Genomic DNA, 18,469 nt, shown 5'->3' on the forward strand with positions numbered 1-18,469 from the left:
CATAAGTAACAACTAGTGTCTCCAGCGTGATTCGAACAGGTTAGAATAGAAAGGAGAGATTGGCTACTTTTTGAAAAACATTTGTTTGTTCAAATTTCGTATCCACTTGTATAATCTATTTGCATAATGTGTACACTTAAAACAGACATACATACCCCACAAGACACACCACTATGGGTTTCTTCATGGTACCCAAACCAAAAACGGATTAATTGCATCGCTCAGTTATGTATAGAGCCATGTCATCTTGGAATGCTCTGCCACCAGAGGTTACAAAAAGCAAGTTTAACTTTAAAAAACAGATTATAAAAAACATATTGTATCACAGCCCCTCTTCTCTTTCTAAAAATTTAATATAACTGAACTGTATATAACAATATCATTATGTATATCTGAATAGAGTGTAAAGGTTCAGGTTTCGTCGCATTTTAGGAGGTAACTGGGAGTTGGGACTCTAGGTTTTTATGTTCGATGATGTAGTCGGTGACCATGGAGCTCTAAGATGTTGAGTTGATAAAGAACAGAGTTCGTGACAGGAAAACATTTCAACAGCGTTTTATGTTTCTTATTCTATAGCTATTTGTCTTTCACACATTTTCTCAAGTAATAAAAACTATGGAAATGTAAGCCTAGGTCATACCTAAATGCCAGAGTGCACCCCCTTGAGTGCTTCTGATTGTTGCCTTGGATGAAAATCTCTCACTTGAATCTATCCTATTATTCAGCTGTATAGATAAATACAATATAATAGCATGTGTATGCCTTATTTATGCTGTTTATGCTGTTTTTATGTAAGCCATATCTGTTTAAATCTATGCTTGGTGAGTAGTCATTCAATTCAATCCGCTGTGCTGGTAGGCCTCTTGGTGTACAAGATTTAACACAATTTAATTGAGAAACATTGCTGTAAAAGTTCCTGAGAAAGAGTTACTGGAAAACATAAAAAATATCCCGATTTAGTATACGCTCAAGAAATAGGCATGAACATATAGGTCTACGTGTGATGGACCGATGCAAGACTAATATCAGCCTTTGCAAAGCAATAACTACAGTAAGCTATGACATCACATCACACATTGTCTTTTTTAGTTGCACTGAATTTCGAATTAAACATTTTCCCCGCGAAGCAATAGCCCCAATGTGTTTGTTCATGGCCGAGAATTGGGCGAATTCATGTTTATCCACTGGGGTCGAATAGGCACAGGAGACATGTTGACAATACCCATGTTGGGTGGCCGCTTTGAAGGATGAACCTGAGGTCGTTGGCCCACTGATACCGTCTTATCTCTCCCTGCAAGGTGGTTCTTTGAGCTCTACACCAAATTCTGCCAAGTCTCCCAAGGCATCCCTCCGAAATCGCTCCAACCCCATTGCAAAAAAGCGATCAAACATAAGAGAATACAATGTTTGATTAATTTTTCTTTTTTTTATGGCTGTTTATTTCATGAATATTTTGTAGGCCTACCACTGTTTATCCACCTGCTCATCTAATATAAACAATGATGCTAATAATAACAACAACCATCAAGTGCTTATGATGATTGATTTTGTGGGCTACTCGTTTTCGAAAACCTTGTCCAATTATGATGATATATCCAAATCTCTCTTTAGCTAGTCCTGGATTCATATCTGACCCGGGATACTTTAATAATTAGCCTAGAGAGAACTGCAACGTTTCAAAATCCATTAAGTTCGATCTTGGACAAATAGGCCTATAGCTCTTTTAGGGGACAACTAATTCATCTAATTGGAGGTAGAGATTTGTGGGTTGCCTTTGGAGGATGGGGGCCACACTTCACATGATGTTATTGCATAATGATCATAGAATATTAAGAGAGTTGAACGGGTTGAGGGGAGCTCACTGGAGAGCGAATGGTGGATTGCTAGTGTTTCAATTAGGCCTATTACTGTACAAAATACCGCATTGCCATTCATATATAAATGAAATGGTTTTATTTTCTTAAAAAATCTGAAATGTGAGCATGCACGTATTGATCATACGTTACTTGATTTCGTTACATCATGTGCACTCAGTTTGTTTTAATTCACCAGTGATGTTAAAGTTTTTTTTAGCAACACCTTCATTGTTTTTACAACCATCGTCCTTCATAAAATGCTGAAATATGTGCGAACGAACAATACACCAAATTGTGTGAATTTTTAAGAGATCCTCATTGATATCATGTAGGCTTACATTTTAGATATTATACAAAATATTGGTTAATTCATATTTGATTAAGAATCCTCAAGTAGCCTAAGGCTTCTATAAACGATGGATTTTTATTTTCAAATTCCCCGCTGTTATTTCATTGCATGTCCATTCACAATATAAGGCAATATTTTTTCTTCGCGCTTGCCCTCGATAAAAAGCCAAGTAATAATGAATCATTTCATAAATAATGGGTTTAGGGGCTTATCGAATGCGGAGTGGTCTCAACTGCACGCTTATCTTTCCTGGCCACATTGCGCCGGTGTTCCGCTCCCCATACTAAGCGGCGCACTGGACGTGATGTGGAATTATATAGACCTCACTTCCCAGCTCCACATAGCACTTCAGTGAATCTGAAACCTCAGACATGGATGACCCTCGACAAAATGGCTCCACACATATTCTATCAACAACATTCTTTATCAACAACACTCTGGCAACGGTAAGAAGAAAACATATAGGCTAATAGCCGTTTTCGCATATTTGTTGTTTTGGATGTATACCATCTGTACCCTAATGGCAATGTAGCCTATTCTTTGAAAATTCAACATTGTTTTCCGTTCATTAGGCTACCCAGGTTGACAAATTAAGGCCCATGCATTCGATCTGTAAAAGCGGTTAGCCTATCGAATAAACATTTGTTATATCTAGTGCTACCAAAAAAAAACATAGAATTGAACACGATAAAGTAGCCTAATCAAAATTCAAGATGATCGATGCTTTTATTTGAAAATGAGCATCAAGTAAACATCCACACAGACAATTAATGCTATGTGGGCAACAACGATTTGTTGTAGATTATGACATCTTTATGTATCCCCAATGAACAAATGACACATCTTAAATGTTGGCTAAGTTATAGTATTGACCGTCGTTATGTTTTTGTTAAGCAGACCATCAGGCCTATGTTAAATCTGATTCTGGGTTATTGCTAAAATGTGTTCAGCCTAATACATTGTATATATAATAAGAGAGAGATTTTCTTTCATTCTTAAGTTGTTTTTAGTTTAGACAATATGCTACTTATTGTATGATGATGTTTAAAAATGAACGACCAAAACGCATTCTCTGCATTATGCCCGTGTAGCTACAAACCAATGACTTTTCCTTGTAGTCAGCATAAACTGTTATATCAAAGGCCTGTGATGGATAGGTTATCAGTATGACATTGTATTTCTTCTTGACGAAAACAATGTAAAGGGAACAATTTTAATGAGGAACGAGGGTAGTGGGTTCCTTTTAAAATAAATAAGCACATGAAATAAATCAATGGAATGTAAGGAAACACATCAACTGAACCACGAATTATGCAATCAATCCAAATCAAGGTTTTATAACATGCAATTTAAAATACACGAGCACTATATGGTTATCATAAGTCTATAATGTGATTAGGCCTAAATGATTAGATAGTTAGCCTATGAGAATAGTGCCGTGGACATCGACACGTTTACATAGGCTAATGCATCGCTCAACCTTATTATAATGTTAGGCATCGCTGTATTGAAGATGCCTGAGATAATGCTTCAGTTAAACGGTAGGCCTTGCTGTTCGTTGAACAGACGCAACACTGTTTGAAAACGATTAGAGACTCCTCCCTGTTGAGACTCGTATATTATCTGAACTGATACGCCCTGTCAGTTAATGTAAAAGGTCAAGGTCAGGGGAAAATATAGAGCACAAGAACAAAGCCTCTTGTTTAATCTTGCTATTTTTTAAAGGTCATTATGGCTTACCAATACAAAAACAACATCGTAGTTAATCAAGGTCTCGAGATCATATTCTCGAAAGTATAGGCTAAGCTGGAAATGATTATTGATCTTGATTGATGACGTATGTTCTTTTTAAGCCTAGCCTAATTGAATTGCCAACAATAAATCTGCCACAATCCTATGGTTTCACATATGACTATTCCAAAGAGTGATTGACCATGGGCTAACTGAGTCAGTGCAAGGGCTTTTGTACAGGCACAGTATAGCCTAACCCGGATCAGTGAGAATGTGCTGCATATTAATGTCTGACTTTTGAATTAGTCCATGATGAGCTAGCGGGCGCGGTAACTTTAGCCTATTGACAATCGTCAAGTGTCGCGCGCACAGAGGGACTAAGCTGATTTCGTAGGTAACCTATAGGCCTAGACTATTAAAAACTGTTTAACTAATTTTAAAATACATAGGCATAATGCACCATGTCTTTACGTTGTTATTTTTCAGGTGACACCCAGGATTATTATTGCTGGATGAGATCGTTTCGATGCTCTGTTGTGCCTGAATCATACGCCTATTTTACGCACGGATTAATCTTATGCTTATAGGCCCATTGAATAGCCGAAATGATGGAAAAACTTAAACTAGAGCTTGGAACGTTCATTCCACCAGGCGAGGATTGCAAGTCTCCGCAGCACGACAGCCCAACTTCCCTAGCGGGTCGTGTGAGCGAGGTGGGGGGCGAGGCTGGGGAGAAACAGGAAAACACGACGACTGCTTCGGAGGATGCAGGGAGCAAGCGGAGGGGGGAATATGTCCCTGGGGAGCACTACAACGGGACTGTCATCATTAATGGTGTTACCAAGGAAACAGCTTACCACAGCGAGTTAAGAAAGGAGGTGCCGGTTATTGAGTTGACCAGGAGAGGAGGATCAGCGGATATAAAAGCCAGGGAGTACACGGCAGCCTGCAGCCACAAAATACAGACCACCGAGTTGTGCAGACCACCAATACCCTTGCCACAGCCTCCCCGGGACCCGCTGAGCGACACTCGAATGGTGCAGTTGAGTCCTCCCGCGTTCCCTCTCCCTGCTCGAGCGATGCTGTACAGTAACGTTGCGCAACCGCTCGCCACCATAAACAGGTATGGCAAATTTGATTTGGATGAAAATATTGTCAAAATACGTTTTGATATGCGTTGCATTGGAATACTTCTGCATCAGTGTAACCACTGGCAGACAAATGCAAATATCCCTCACATGTCTGAGATGCAAGATAAAACAAGTGCATGGGTTTAGGCAATTCAGATTAAATCTTTAAATTGTATTTAATTTAGACATTTTTATATTCAATATAATCAACGTATTTTAAACAATTCTGCCTTTTAGCCTATATGATTGGCAATATGTCGTAAAAAAAATAAAAATAGAAGAAGGTCTCATCTGTCCTTTTCACCTAGGCCTATAGCCCATCTATATAGACGCAAACTGTAGGATACTGTTATTGTGCAAGCTTGAAACTAAATCACACAGGGAAACATGGTTTGAATCCAAAGGCCTGTGGACAGATCTGAATATTTCCTCATATTCTGGTGTTGGTAATGGGAGGGGACATGATGTGGATTGCTGTGTTTAAAGCCCCCTTACACGGACTTTTATAGATGCGATTCGTTACCATAATTCATTTGCCGAATTCCATTACTTCTACAGTGGCTTCGGTGACGAACCGGAACAGTATGGAATGTTTCCCAGCAATCGGATGAAACGTCGCCCTGCGCCATACGAGGTTGAAATCAACGACGGTAAGAGCATTTTAGATGGTAGTGGTAAGCCAGTATTGGCTTTGCTCTTTTTTCAACTTTAAAAGTAGCCATATTAATGACATTAATTAAGGACTTCATAATAAACTTGATAGAGTTTTTTTTTAATTGAAAAAGATATGAGAAAGATAGAGAGAGAGACAGGGTGAGGGGGGGGGGACACCTCTATAAAAATCACAATGTGCGTTTGAGTTTCCATCATACACTTCCATATCGTGCAGTTGTTTGGCTTTTAAGGGGGAGTAGCTCTGTAATATATGCAATGATAGTATTCATGCTTTAAAATGATTGTCCTTGAAAGATTTGGCATAATTATCTAGCCTACTCAATTAAAAATGACGATTTTTTAAACCACCATCCTATCTGTGATGACAAATTAAATAACTAATTAGACCATATGACAATGTACTCTCTTAGAAAAAAAGCTAGAAATTAATCTGTTGCAAGAAAGATATTTCTGACTTTGATTAAATAAATTGTTTTACATTTATTTGGCCAGTACAAAGAGTATACTACAGAGTTGACTATTAGGGCCAGTAATTGTAGATGTAGTATCTTTAGGTAGGGGAATAACTTGAGCCTCTTTCCAACACACCCCATTCAATAAAGCATCTGCTTGACATCTTCTTATCTCCCTCTATAGGCCCGCAGCCCAAAATTGCACGTCGAATCTTCACAAACAGCCGTGAGCGCTGGCGACAGCAGAACGTGAATGGGGCCTTCGCCGAGCTTCGCGGCCTGATCCCGACCCACCCTCCGGACAAGAAGCTCAGCAAGAACGAGATCCTCCGATTGACCATGAAGTATATCAACTTTCTGGCCAAGCTCTTAAACGACCAGGATGATATGGTGATGGGGGGCGATGATGGCACCCCCGGGGGACCGCGGGCCCTCGATGGCCGAGAGGAGCGCCTGGTCCGAGAGGAGCTCCTCCAGGGGATGCTGTCGTCCAACTCCAGCTGCGGGAGTCTTCTGGACGGGGATGGGAGTCCTGACAGTTTCACCGAGGACCAGGACTTGTCTGTGGAGTCCTGTCCACCGACCGCTAGGACGGGGGGTAAACACAGATGACTCACCATTTTCTCTAGAGGGGAGGGGGGAGGGGGGAGGGGGGAGGGTAGAGGGAACAAATACATGGCTGAAGTAGCGAGGTCGGATTGATGATGGCACTTATCTGGAGTGGATGGGCGTCAAGATTGCTGTCGATACCTTCGTGCCATGTACACATTTGCTCTTTTTCTCCTCTCTGTTTTGTTCAATTGCTCCACTGTTGGCCTTCCCAGAGGAGAGTCAGTTAACCTGTGGAAGGCTTTGGTCCCAGCTGCTGTTGTAAGCAGGTGAATGGATTTGTGAGTCGTGACAGAGTGAACTAAAATGGAGCTACGGACATTTTACAACAGAGGAGTGCATAAAATAACAATGAAAAGATTTTCTGAAAAAGGCATGAATTTCGAAAATGGTACCTTTTCTTACTGTTCAAAATTCAGAATTTCTTTAGGTACATTGCTTGAAAGTCTGAGACTATTCAAAAACTATGTTCTTGAATGAGGAGTACACTAAATGTTCTTTGAGCCGCCCAAAATCTGATTTAGATTATCCTTTAGTTCACAAAGGTATCAAATTATAATGTTCAGCAACAGTTTTCTCATAAGTTGTTTTGAAAAAAGGTTATAATTTTTTTTTTTTTAAATGTTTTGCTTAAAGGTATCTGATAATAACCGATAATCGGTTGTAATGAAACAGTGGAAGATTTCTTTATTGCTGTTAATGTTTATGTTGGGAGAGGAACGATGTATTAAAGTGTACAAGTTAATGTGATATTCACATAAACCATATGTTACAATACTTACAGTACAACTCAAAATTGAATTGAAGAAAATGTAAATGTTTACCGTTTTAGGTGGCACATCTGTGTAACACACACACACAGACACACACACACACACTGTTTGCGGCACACACGCGCACACACAAACTGAAGAGAACAAAATTCCTGTCAAGAGAAAAATAAATATTAGTCCAAAAAAAAAGAAGACATTTCTATCAATAAACATTAAAAGAGAGCTGTGTAAGAAAGAGGTACAAGCATTCTGCTCTGAGTGACATAATAAACGACTTGTACATCTCTAATAATGAAACCAGCCTACTGCTACTGTTCATTGTGATTATGGTACATTGAATTGATCTTTTTCACATTCCCTCATCTCATTTTCTCCCACATCTTTACATTTCATGATGATAAAACACTACATTCATCAAGTGTTTTTTTCAATGTCACATAATGGATCTCTGCTTTTTCAGCATCATTTGGAGTAACCATAATTGGTACCTTTAATTCTTTGATGTAAAAAAGGGTTATTTTATTGTGATACAGTATGTGGTAGGAGAACCTTTGTTGTAAGGTGATGTATAAATATATACAGCGTTATATCTCTCAGAATTTTACAAAACCACTAATAAAATAAAATAAAATAAAATAAAAATGTGTTGTTGTGCTTGTATATTGAAATGTAACATTTCCACCATCAATGACTTCAGTGGATGTTTTGATTGGCAAATGCCATATGCCAGCATTGTCTGTTAATATGGAGTACAATACCACAGTTTACTTTTCACAATTTTTGAGTGTTTGCAATTACACTAGCTAGAAATACATTAACAATTTATAATGTACAGGTCTCATTCACCAACTTGATGACCAAAACTAGGAAGAGACCAGGTAAGTCTACCAACACACATTGAAGAAACTATTTTCTATTTGTTTGTATATTGATTTGCACACACACAGTGAAAGAGTTCCTCTCTTCCTTATTCAAAGTAATACAAACAATTGCTGACATATCAATCAATGATTCTTACAGTTATATAATAAATACAGAGCACTGGTTCCCAGAGGATATTGAACTGAAAGAATTGTTTCAGAGGCAGGCAATGTGAAAACAGATAACCAAGGTAAAGGAGGAGACTGGTTTATCTGCCTGCAAACAAAAACCTCTCAGAACTAAGAAATTGTAGGTAACCCTGGCATTGACCATCCGAAAAATCTATTTCAGCTCTCAAACGATTGTAGGACAGCTTGCTCTTTAAATTCTGACCTTAAAGGCACAATCTGGGATCTGGGAATCTGTTCAATGCTTTTTTAAATTCATGACCTATTCATCCTTAAATAATATAACTTTGAAATGCATCATGACCTAAGCAGAACCATCTTATCTTTTCATAACCCAAAATATGTTTTTATTCTACTCCATTGTTTACAATCACAAGAACATAAACAAACAATGCATGTAGAAATGTATACATGTATGTAATGTAATACATTTTGTCATTCCCCAGCCACATCTCTCAACTTTATACCAAAACAAGTGGTGGGCCATTTTCCTAAAAAAAAAAGAAATCCCAGATGGTGCCTTTTAAGCTAACCAATATCATTAAAGACTGAGGTGCCTTTCAAGATGAGGCGTAGGACCAGTATAACCTGAATTTTCCCATCATACAGAAGCTGTGGATAAAATCTAATGCACTAACAAGCTAAGATGAGATAGTGTGTATTTGAGGGGCAGTAAGGGAGTAGTTTGTCATTATTAGATCTCGATGATGAGTGGAGATGAGGCTGAGGACTGATAACAATCACAGCCAATGAAAAAGCCATTGAAGAGGTCCCTCAGGGATGGAGGGCGTATGTGTGAAACACTGGCAAATCACCAGTTCCCACCACAGTAAATCTACGTTCTCACACTGTGATCACTGTGACAAACAGGCTAGAAGATGCACACATGCACACACGCACGCGCTGGTATGCGTCCCAGCTCAAGATCAGTATTCAATGTCTTCGCTATGAGCATTATATTTGGTTGTAAGAATAGTGAAATTGAACATTGGCAAACCAGTATTGTTGTTTACAAAGTATACTCTTCAAAATCTGGGTTCGGGTACATCACCTGTGTTCGATACATACATCCTCCACCACACCGCACGCACGCACACCCCAAGAGAAGTACTATATGGCTAGAGTATTTATATAGACATTCTTAAACACAAAAGAGGACATAGCCCCACTTAATTTAAAAGATGAGGCTGAAATGGGACCCTCTTTGTAACAACAGGGGTCACTGTTCTACTGAAGTAAGAGTTTGATTAGATGGGCGCTACTAGTGATTAGGTGGTATTGTTCTTCTGAGGGGGTGCCTATACAGAAGCTCAAGTGCTCTTTCTCAAGCATTGTTGCTGGTAAGGACTCCACAAGGTCTGGTTGGGTTTTGATAAGACTACACAAGGTGCACCAACCAACATCTCCCGACCCTTATGGCTACTGTCAATTTCTGACAAAAACAAACACACATTTATAATCATTACATACACTACATAATGATAAGTTATGTTTATGTTGACTGATTCACTCCGTACTTGTTTACACACCTGACCACAAAACCACATTAATAAAGGGTTCAAGACACACTTATGGATGATTTCTGTCAAATTAGAAGTTACAATTAAGCATTCCAAATATGAACACCTCATGCAGAAGAAACACGTTCAAGTACATCTAGCTATGGATAAAACATGTTAATTTCACATTCATATCATTATGTCCACTCAAGCATATTGAGTATGGGAAGAGTCTCCTCTTGAAATAACAAATTCAATTCAACCACATAGCCGTGTGACAAGGGCTCATCCCTTTTTAATTAACTCTAGAATCAATCTCCCATGTTCCCATAAGAACTCAATGTGAGAGGTTAGTCAGGGGCTAGACCTTCATCTCAGAGGACACCTTTTTAACAAAGGCCAGCATTACAGACAGATAACAAAAAACATCTTTATGGACAGAGATAACTAGACGGGGGGGTATTCAATTAAGGGGCCCATCCCTCTCTCTCTCCCTCATTCCCTCCCTCCATGATGGCAGGATGGCCCATAGGGGAGTTGAGCCCAGAGAACAGGGGAGAGGGGAGGTTCTCAGCGGGTAGCAGGACAGTGGGGAGAGAGACTGCTACTGGCTCTCAGGGCTGCTATCTGGCCCTTCATCACAACAGCCTACTCCCCTGAGGTGTGTGTGTGTGTGTGTGTGTGAGAGAGAGAGAGAGAGAGAGAAACTGAGTGAGTGGACAAGGGTCTGTGTTAATGAGGGGGCAGGGCTGGCTGAAAAGGCCTACTAATTTGGCTGATGCCGAGTACAGAGAGAGAGAGAGAGAGAGAGAGAGAGATGCTCATGAGTCCAGAAGGGGTGTGGCCCCTGCCCTTCAAACACCTCTCTCTCTTTCTCTGCACTGCTAATCAAGCTTGTTATTCATGTTCACTCTCTCCCTTTCACACCCTAAACGGCTTCTACAGCGAATTGTTGAAGGTGCAATCCTTTCTGGCTAAATAGTAACTTCTTGTGGAAAAAAACAGACCTCAATAGATGACTATTTAAACCAGATGACATACTTACACTGTCATCGGAATGTCCACAAATTATTTATGCACAAATGCTTTTTATAGAGTATGTTATAATTGGTCCTTACCATAGATCTGCCAAGTAACCAAATGTGGCATCAATACTTTGCCATCCTTTATTTAGCATTTGCCCTTATATACTGATAAAACTATAATTAATTTTAAGTATGACCATTTGAGTTGCAGTAGATGATGATGTGGAAAATCACAAACATTTAGGAAAAGCAATATAATTGTCATATCTGAAAGAGATAACAGAAAAAGAAAAATGGCCTGCATACTATGTCAATCTCCTCACAAAATGGGTGTGCATTCAAATCAACACATACGTAGAAGCTTGGAAAGCTGTTATCACTGTTGCTATTGAATCCCGATTTGTTTGTCTAACTAGGTTTGGGTAAATCATTGACTGCAGGCAACAGGATGTTAAATACAATCCTGTCGTAGTCAGCTGTAAGACACTTCTTTGATGGGCTTGACGCACAGCTACAAAGGCCTATATTGTTTAACTCTTGCTGTTTTTACACCTTACTGGACATCCAAAGATCATCATTTCGGGATAGTAAGACTCAACAATGGGGAGAGCAGCTACTGTGGTTTACTGGCTGATGCTTACTCTGGGAGTGGTAACAGCCCAGACAGGTAAGAACTGAGATTCATTTTTGATTAATGGAATTATAATGTATTCATCATTTGGCCACATTGATTCATTTGTAAGCAACAATAAGCATATAGCCTTGCTTCACTTTACATGTTGAAATAGCAGACTGAGACTCAGTTGTTTAAATCAACAGTTGATCATACTGGGAAGGAAAAAGGACAATCCTTTATTTTACAGCCCCCTTATTACCAGGAAATTACAGCAATATGACATAACAGCCCTTCTGTGGAAGTACATTTGCTTCTCAGATAGACTACTGGGGATTTCATTACCAGAATGAACCAGTTGTTACCACAAAGAAATAACTAGAAAGTATTGTTACCATGCAATTACTGAGTAAACACTGTAGCCTACCAAATTACTTCCAGCTGGAATAATACTGTATGATACATTGTCAGCAAACAGAGTTCTCTAGTATCATTTCCTAGACAGCAACCCATGGTCCTTATTTTAGTGAAACAAATCCCCAATTAATCAAATACTTATTTCATTTTCAGCAAACGTTAACCAATTCTACTGCCTCAGTCAACGTCAATATTCCCTCAGTCCACCTTATTGAACTCATGTCACATATTTGATCCCCATCAGTTAAGAGACATCAGCAGAAGCCATCACTGTTACTTAGAGTATCACAAGTGCTCCGTTCGTAATCCCATCAATTATGATGATAACTCAGAGAATGTCATCCACATTACTGTACATCAGCATGGCAAGGAATATAAATACTGAACATGGCATCAGCTAGATTGAGTAGAAATGCTTGAGGAATGCCATTGCCATTCAGTAACGTCATTGTCTTACGACAGACTGCACGACTCCGTCCACACTGTAGTTCAGGCGACGCTTCATCACCCTAGAATGATGACGCCAGACGTAAGGCAGTGGAGTAATGTACATTCTACAATAACTTTTTGCCCTGTGACTCTAAGCCAAGGTGGAGCGGGCCCTGCCACAGTGGTTGACTGGCATAATCGCAGTGGCAGGCTTTCTTTTCCTCATCTTTGTGGCATTCCTTGTGAACAAGGCGTGGTGCGAGAAGAACTCTAGGTGAGAGACTGTAGACCCAATGGAACCTGTGACTGGAACACTTCACACACAAATACTGATCTATACAGTGTGTGTGTATGTGTGTGTATGTGTGTGTGTGTGTGTGTGTGTATATATATATATATACACACACCTGTGTGGTAGATAGGCTTTGCAGGATAGAATTCTAATATATGTCAAACAATTCCCTGCATGAAGCCAAGAGGCAAAAGTGGAGCCAGTGAGGACCACTGAGTACGTCAGCACCAATGGAGCCCACTATGACACCTGTCTGGATATGGTCAGGTACAGTACCAGTCACGTAAACATTCATCTCTAGCTTTGTAATGTAGAATTCTTGAAGTATTGGCTACAGTATTGGGGTGATGAAGATATAAATAACGTTGGTCTGTCTGTGAGGGACATTAAGAGTGTCTGTGTGTGTGTATTCCATAGGAGCAGTGATCATAACAATGCCGACATTGATTTTTCTGAAAAAGTCACTAGCATGTGACCAGAGGACAAATCTAGTTCCTACTCCTGTGAATACGGACAGACAGACGGATGGACGGATACACACTCTCTGTCGGATCACACTGTTCCACACACACACACACACAAATGAAACCCAACAGACACCTTCACAAGTAACATTTTCAGAACGACAAAGGCATCCATCATGCCACTCAAAATAAGTAGAAATTCTTATCTTGAGAAATGAAGATTGCTGTGCATTGGTGTGCCGACTGTAAACAGGATAGAAATCAGCCAACAACCTGATAATAACACCTGGATATGGAATTTGAATATGTTCTGTGATGTCCAGTCTTTTACCCCTCTTTTAATTTTTTTTGCAAGATTGCCAGTTTTTCTTAATTAATAGGTCATCCTTTCACAGCATAAGGCCTTTGTGCATCTAAAGTGTGATCTAATAATTAACATGCAATAATAACCATGGAAGATAACATGTAATCTCAACATGTTGAGGTTGTGGGTTTGATTCCCGCTGGGACCATATATACTGAAATGTATGCACTCACTGCAATGTAAGTCGCTTTGGATAAAAGCGTCAGCTAAATGGCATATATTATATTATTATTATTATATTCTATAACAAACCTTAAAAGTGATTCAGAGACTCCCTAACACATATATATATATATATATATATATATATATATATATATATATATATATATATATATATATATATATATATATATATATATATATATATATATATATATATATATATATATATATATATATATATAATAAAAGACATTGACCAGCCACACTTGAAGATCTGAGGGAACACATTGTGGAAATGATTGTGCTCCCCCTGTATTTAATAAAACAATGATCATCAGACAAATCATCAGAATTCAAAGAGTAGTTTCACCATGTATGACCATAATCAGTACACACATTTAACGATATCAGTTGCATTTGTGAGCATCGACAATATATTTTCATAGATATACTGTATACCCATGTTATTACAGCATTGCTTGTCACATATCTACTGTATGAGTGTGGATAATTTCTTTGGATTTGAAAATTCGTCCATCAATCAATGTACATGAATAAAGATATTTTCTGTGGCACTACAGTAGACAAGCAGTCAGTTTGTGGTTCATCAGTGGCATAAAACACAACATTGTCATGAGTTCCAGGACCAACATCAGGACAGCTTCTGTCACTCCAGAGAAAACAAGCACACAGGTGTGTGTGCGCACAGACACACACACACACACCCTCTATGCCAATATGACACTCTTAGAACCAGACCACGCTAGGCCAGGCACCCAAATTGAAGAACACTTTATACAGTAGTGGATAGAGAGATCAGAAGGCAAAAAAGGATGAGAGTGTGATTGAGAGACACAAATGGTGGGAGAAAAAGAGACAGATAGAGAGGGGGTGGGAGACAGAGAGGGAGAGAAAAGTGAGAAAGTAGGAGGTAGATCAGAGAGAGGGAGGCAGGGAGTTGACAGAGGGAAAGATAGAGAGAAGGTGGGACACAGAGAGAGAAAGTGGGAGGAAAAACTGAAAGAGGGGGAGAAAGGGGACGGGGCAGATACGTTGAAGGGAGTAGAGTCACAGAGGGAGAGAGAGAAGAAAGGGAAGGAGGCAGTAGTGTGTTGGCGGACGTGTGTGATCTTTAAAGGGATTGAGCGTTAAGATTAGCGTTTGGCTATCACTGGACTACAACTGAAAGATCCATTGACTGAACACCAACTAATCATGGCACAGCAGTCCCCTACAGAGGCAGCACTATAGCACATTTATTATGAGCATTTAGAACATACCCCAACATAATGCAGTCCTACATATGGCCTAAGGTGAGACAGGCACAGTTCTAGACTGGAGAGTTGGCATGTACAGATTCCACATAGTGTCAAAAGAGGGAGCCTCAAAGTGTCTTTGGGGGTTGTGATGTCACTTCCTGTGAGTGTGGACAGGTCACAGTGACACGAAAGACAGGCTTGGGGGCCGAGACAGGATATCCTGTCTTTGTTTGATGTGGAAAAGCTCACAGCTGGCCACTAGGACAGTGTGAGACTGCAGACATACACGGTAGATAAAACATGATGTTCACAACAAGAAAATAAAAACATCATTGTTGATTCTCACAGTAATCAAATAATAAATAACTTCTTCTTTTAACCATGACAGTCTAAGAAATCTTTATAAAGTAAAAAATAGTACCTTTTTTATAACTTTCTTCTTATAACACACATTATGACAGAAGAATTTGAGCTTGATTGAAATGCATGTTACATTTCCTCTGATAATGATCTGGATGATCCAACACAAAGCAGCAGGATTATATCCCTCCTCTACCAGTTTAACCAGGGGTGGGCAACTGTGGTCCTGGAATGCCAGACTTTAGCTTCCGACCAGCACTGGCACAACTAAACCAATTACAGTCTTCATTGAGGATCCTGGTAAGTTGATTAGGTGAATTAGGTGTGTTAGTACTGGGCTGGAGCAGAAGTGTTTGACTGATGATGTGGCTCTTCAGGATCAGAGTTCACCTCCCGTGTTATAAGCGCCAGAGCCAGCTTCGGACATTTGTCCCCTCAATACTGATACACACTGTTATGGAAGATAGATGCGGCACCCACACTACCTGATGGGGGTTGACATCATGTCCTGAGATTCCCCAATTAGTATATTGCACCACTATTAGCCACCTATTTGAAGCAACAGCGCTAATATAAAGATGTGCATATAATTCCTTTCATTGCTTTGCAAAGGTCTTATTAGGATTGGCAACCCTTCTGATAGTTACTTTGGCAACATTACCTACAATAAAGGGCACTACATTTGAACTCTCTCTCATATGCGTTTAAACAGAGCAGAACTGGTGGTGCAGGACCATGTACACTTGTGCAGTAGGCTGCAGTGACATACCGGGCAGCTGCTGTTGACTTGAGCATTTATGACTGTTCATGAACTGGTCAAGTGGGTAGTTATGTCATGCTTACGAAGATGTTATGATGCCTTTATGTAGTGCATAGGATGTGTCCCCAATAATTTCACCACAAGTCTGACTGAAGAACCTCATTGTGAGAGCTTGTGCTGAAGTCATCGGCGCTCAGGTTTCATAGAAGATGAAGGAGACTGGAGGTTAAACAAAACAAACAATCATGCATATTAGTGATACCTACGACTGACATCACCAACTGCTACCCCGGGTTTCCCCATTGGAGATGCTGTTCCTGGAGTAGGGGACGCTACTCCCTAAACCAACTGAACCCATCGTATTGCTCTACGACAGAAGCGCAAGTGCAATCACACAAGCAGAGCTGAAATGACATGGAGATTCAATTCACATCCTTCAACTAAGGCTTCCCTTTTGTTTTCTCCTTTGCTACACATCCAAAAGATCACCATGCCCCATCCTGTATCCATTCAATGTAGAGATGTAGCCGTGTCTCTCAGATGGGACACAAAAAATGAGATGTCATTGCTTCCAGAGTCACTCCTCTTCCAATGGTTTACGGGAGGACACAGGGTAATGCGGCACACGCATTTCCACAGCACACCTTTGCTGGGCAGAGCTGTCAGGCTGCATCAGCGCCATTCGTTGAGTGAGACCTCATGCAATGATGTCCTCCTTCTCATGACTTCTAAACGGGTAAAGACTGGTATCGAATGCCACCTCCTCCGTTATGAATTTGTTTTGCATGTTGGGAATTTAAAAGTTCAAACCTCACGATGGTCCTTTCTCCAGTATGTGTGTGTCTTTGTATATGTATGTGTGTGTGTGTGTGTGCGTATGAGTGTGTGTGCATGTGTGTGTGTGTGTTTGTGTGTGTGTGTGTGTGTGAGTGAGTGAGCTAGGACAGCACGTCCAGGGTAACGGCCCCTCTCTGTCTCTTCAGTATAGCTACAGCCAGCTCATGCGTAGCCCCTTCCAGACTCTCCCCGTTCACAGACAGAATCTGGTCCCCCCGCTTCAGACGCCCGTCCACCGCTGCTGCCCCCTGGGGGAGAACATAGAAAAGCACATGGTGAGAGAAGGAAAGGGTGATAGTGACCATAGAATACATATTACAAGTAATAGGATAGATATTTCACATGAATCATCTCTCAAGGACAGACTTGTCTAAAGGTAGGCTTTGAAGGGGAACAATAAACTGTAAACTATCCCCATAAAACTGTCTTGTGAGTGTATGACAGCGATTGTCTGTGAAGTATCTGCTGCCATCTAGTGTCAAAGAGGGAATATCAAAAACATGAATATTTAGCTGTTTCTGTGTGAATGTGTATTAAGAGTATCTGTTACAGAGACTGCCTGCATATGTGCATGCATGCAAGTGTGTGTGTCCGTGCGTGTGAAAAAGTGAGTGAGCGAGCAAGCGAGCGAGAGATTTGAGTGAATGAGTGGGTGAAGATGTGTGGCTCAGTTGATAGAGCATGGCGCTAACAACGCTGGGACCATATATACTGAAATGTATGCACTCACTACAATGCAAGTCGCTTTGGATAAAAGCGTCAGCTAAATGGCATATATATTAAGATGTGTGTGTGGGAGAAGGATACAGTACCTTGCTGAAGACAGTCTTGACATAGATGGGCAGGTCTCCATGGGGGCTTCCGAAGCCCCCCACAATGCTGAAGCCGAGCCCCTCAGAACCCTTCTCTAGACAGATAGTCTTGGGTTTGGGTGCACTGCATGGTCATAGAGAACCAAGGGTTAAGGATACACAGTCATCTGTCAGTGGGATTCATTACACACGACGGCACTGAATGGAGCAAATATTATTAGGGCCCGGAGAAATCCTTCCATGCACGCAGTGACAAAAAAACTGTAATATTCAAAACAGTGTTTGAATGGCGAACGTGCATGAAGATGACGTGGCAGTATTGTTCTTCAACACCTGGCAAACACACGGTTTGAGACAGACCTGGTAAACCCACGGTTTGAGACAGACCTGGTAAACACACGTGGGGGGTTTATGTCCTCCTCTTGGTGCTAGGGGATGGAACTACCAGAGAAACATTTTATGAAAAAACTACAAAATGTATGAATTTCTCCGGGCCTTACACATAATGCATGATGCAAGTGTGTGTGTACATGTGTGTGTGGTGAGAGA

At 40.3% G+C, this 18,469-nt stretch overlaps 2 protein-coding genes across 7 annotated transcripts in view; one reads left to right on the plus strand and one right to left on the minus strand.

Annotated features, from left to right (window-relative positions):
• The first annotated feature begins 2,569 nt into the window (after nucleotides 1-2,569).
• On the plus strand, nucleotides 2,570-8,205 carry tal1 (T-cell acute lymphocytic leukemia 1). Its single transcript, XM_083671376.1, has 4 exons — nucleotides 2,570-2,651; nucleotides 4,423-5,059; nucleotides 5,625-5,716; nucleotides 6,378-8,205. The coding sequence occupies exons 2-4, from the start codon at nucleotides 4,542-4,544 to the stop codon at nucleotides 6,803-6,805; spliced, it is 1,038 nt and encodes a 345-aa protein (XP_083527502.1). The 5' UTR covers nucleotides 2,570-2,651; nucleotides 4,423-4,541; the 3' UTR covers nucleotides 6,806-8,205.
• Nucleotides 8,206-14,164: 5,959 nt separating this feature from the next.
• patj (PATJ crumbs cell polarity complex component) overlaps nucleotides 14,165-18,469 on the minus strand; it is an 89,174-nt gene continuing 84,869 nt past the window's right edge. For all 6 annotated transcript variants that reach the window (XM_083671694.1, XM_083671693.1, XM_083671695.1 and 3 more), the window contains 2 exons: nucleotides 17,921-18,044; nucleotides 14,165-17,356 (listed from right to left, as the gene is read on the minus strand). In XM_083671694.1, coding sequence (XP_083527820.1) covers nucleotides 17,210-17,356; nucleotides 17,921-18,044 — 271 coding nt within the window. In that variant the 3' untranslated portion in view covers nucleotides 14,165-17,209. The remainder of the gene's footprint in view (nucleotides 17,357-17,920; nucleotides 18,045-18,469) is intronic.

This window comes from Argentina silus (assembly GCF_951799395.1).
Source record: "Argentina silus genome assembly, chromosome: 6".
Classification (NCBI taxonomy): domain Eukaryota; kingdom Metazoa; phylum Chordata; class Actinopteri; order Argentiniformes; family Argentinidae; genus Argentina; species Argentina silus.

Coding starts and splice junctions, on each gene's coding strand:
- tal1 (XM_083671376.1), top strand. CDS start 4,542: ATGATGGAAAAACTTAAACTAGAGCTTGGAACGTTCATTCCACCAGGC. Junction 5,060..5,624: donor CCGCTCGCCACCATAAACAG/GTATGGCAAATT, acceptor TTACTTCTACAG/TGGCTTCGGTGACGAACCGG. Junction 5,717..6,377: donor CGAGGTTGAAATCAACGACG/GTAAGAGCATTT, acceptor CTCCCTCTATAG/GCCCGCAGCCCAAAATTGCA.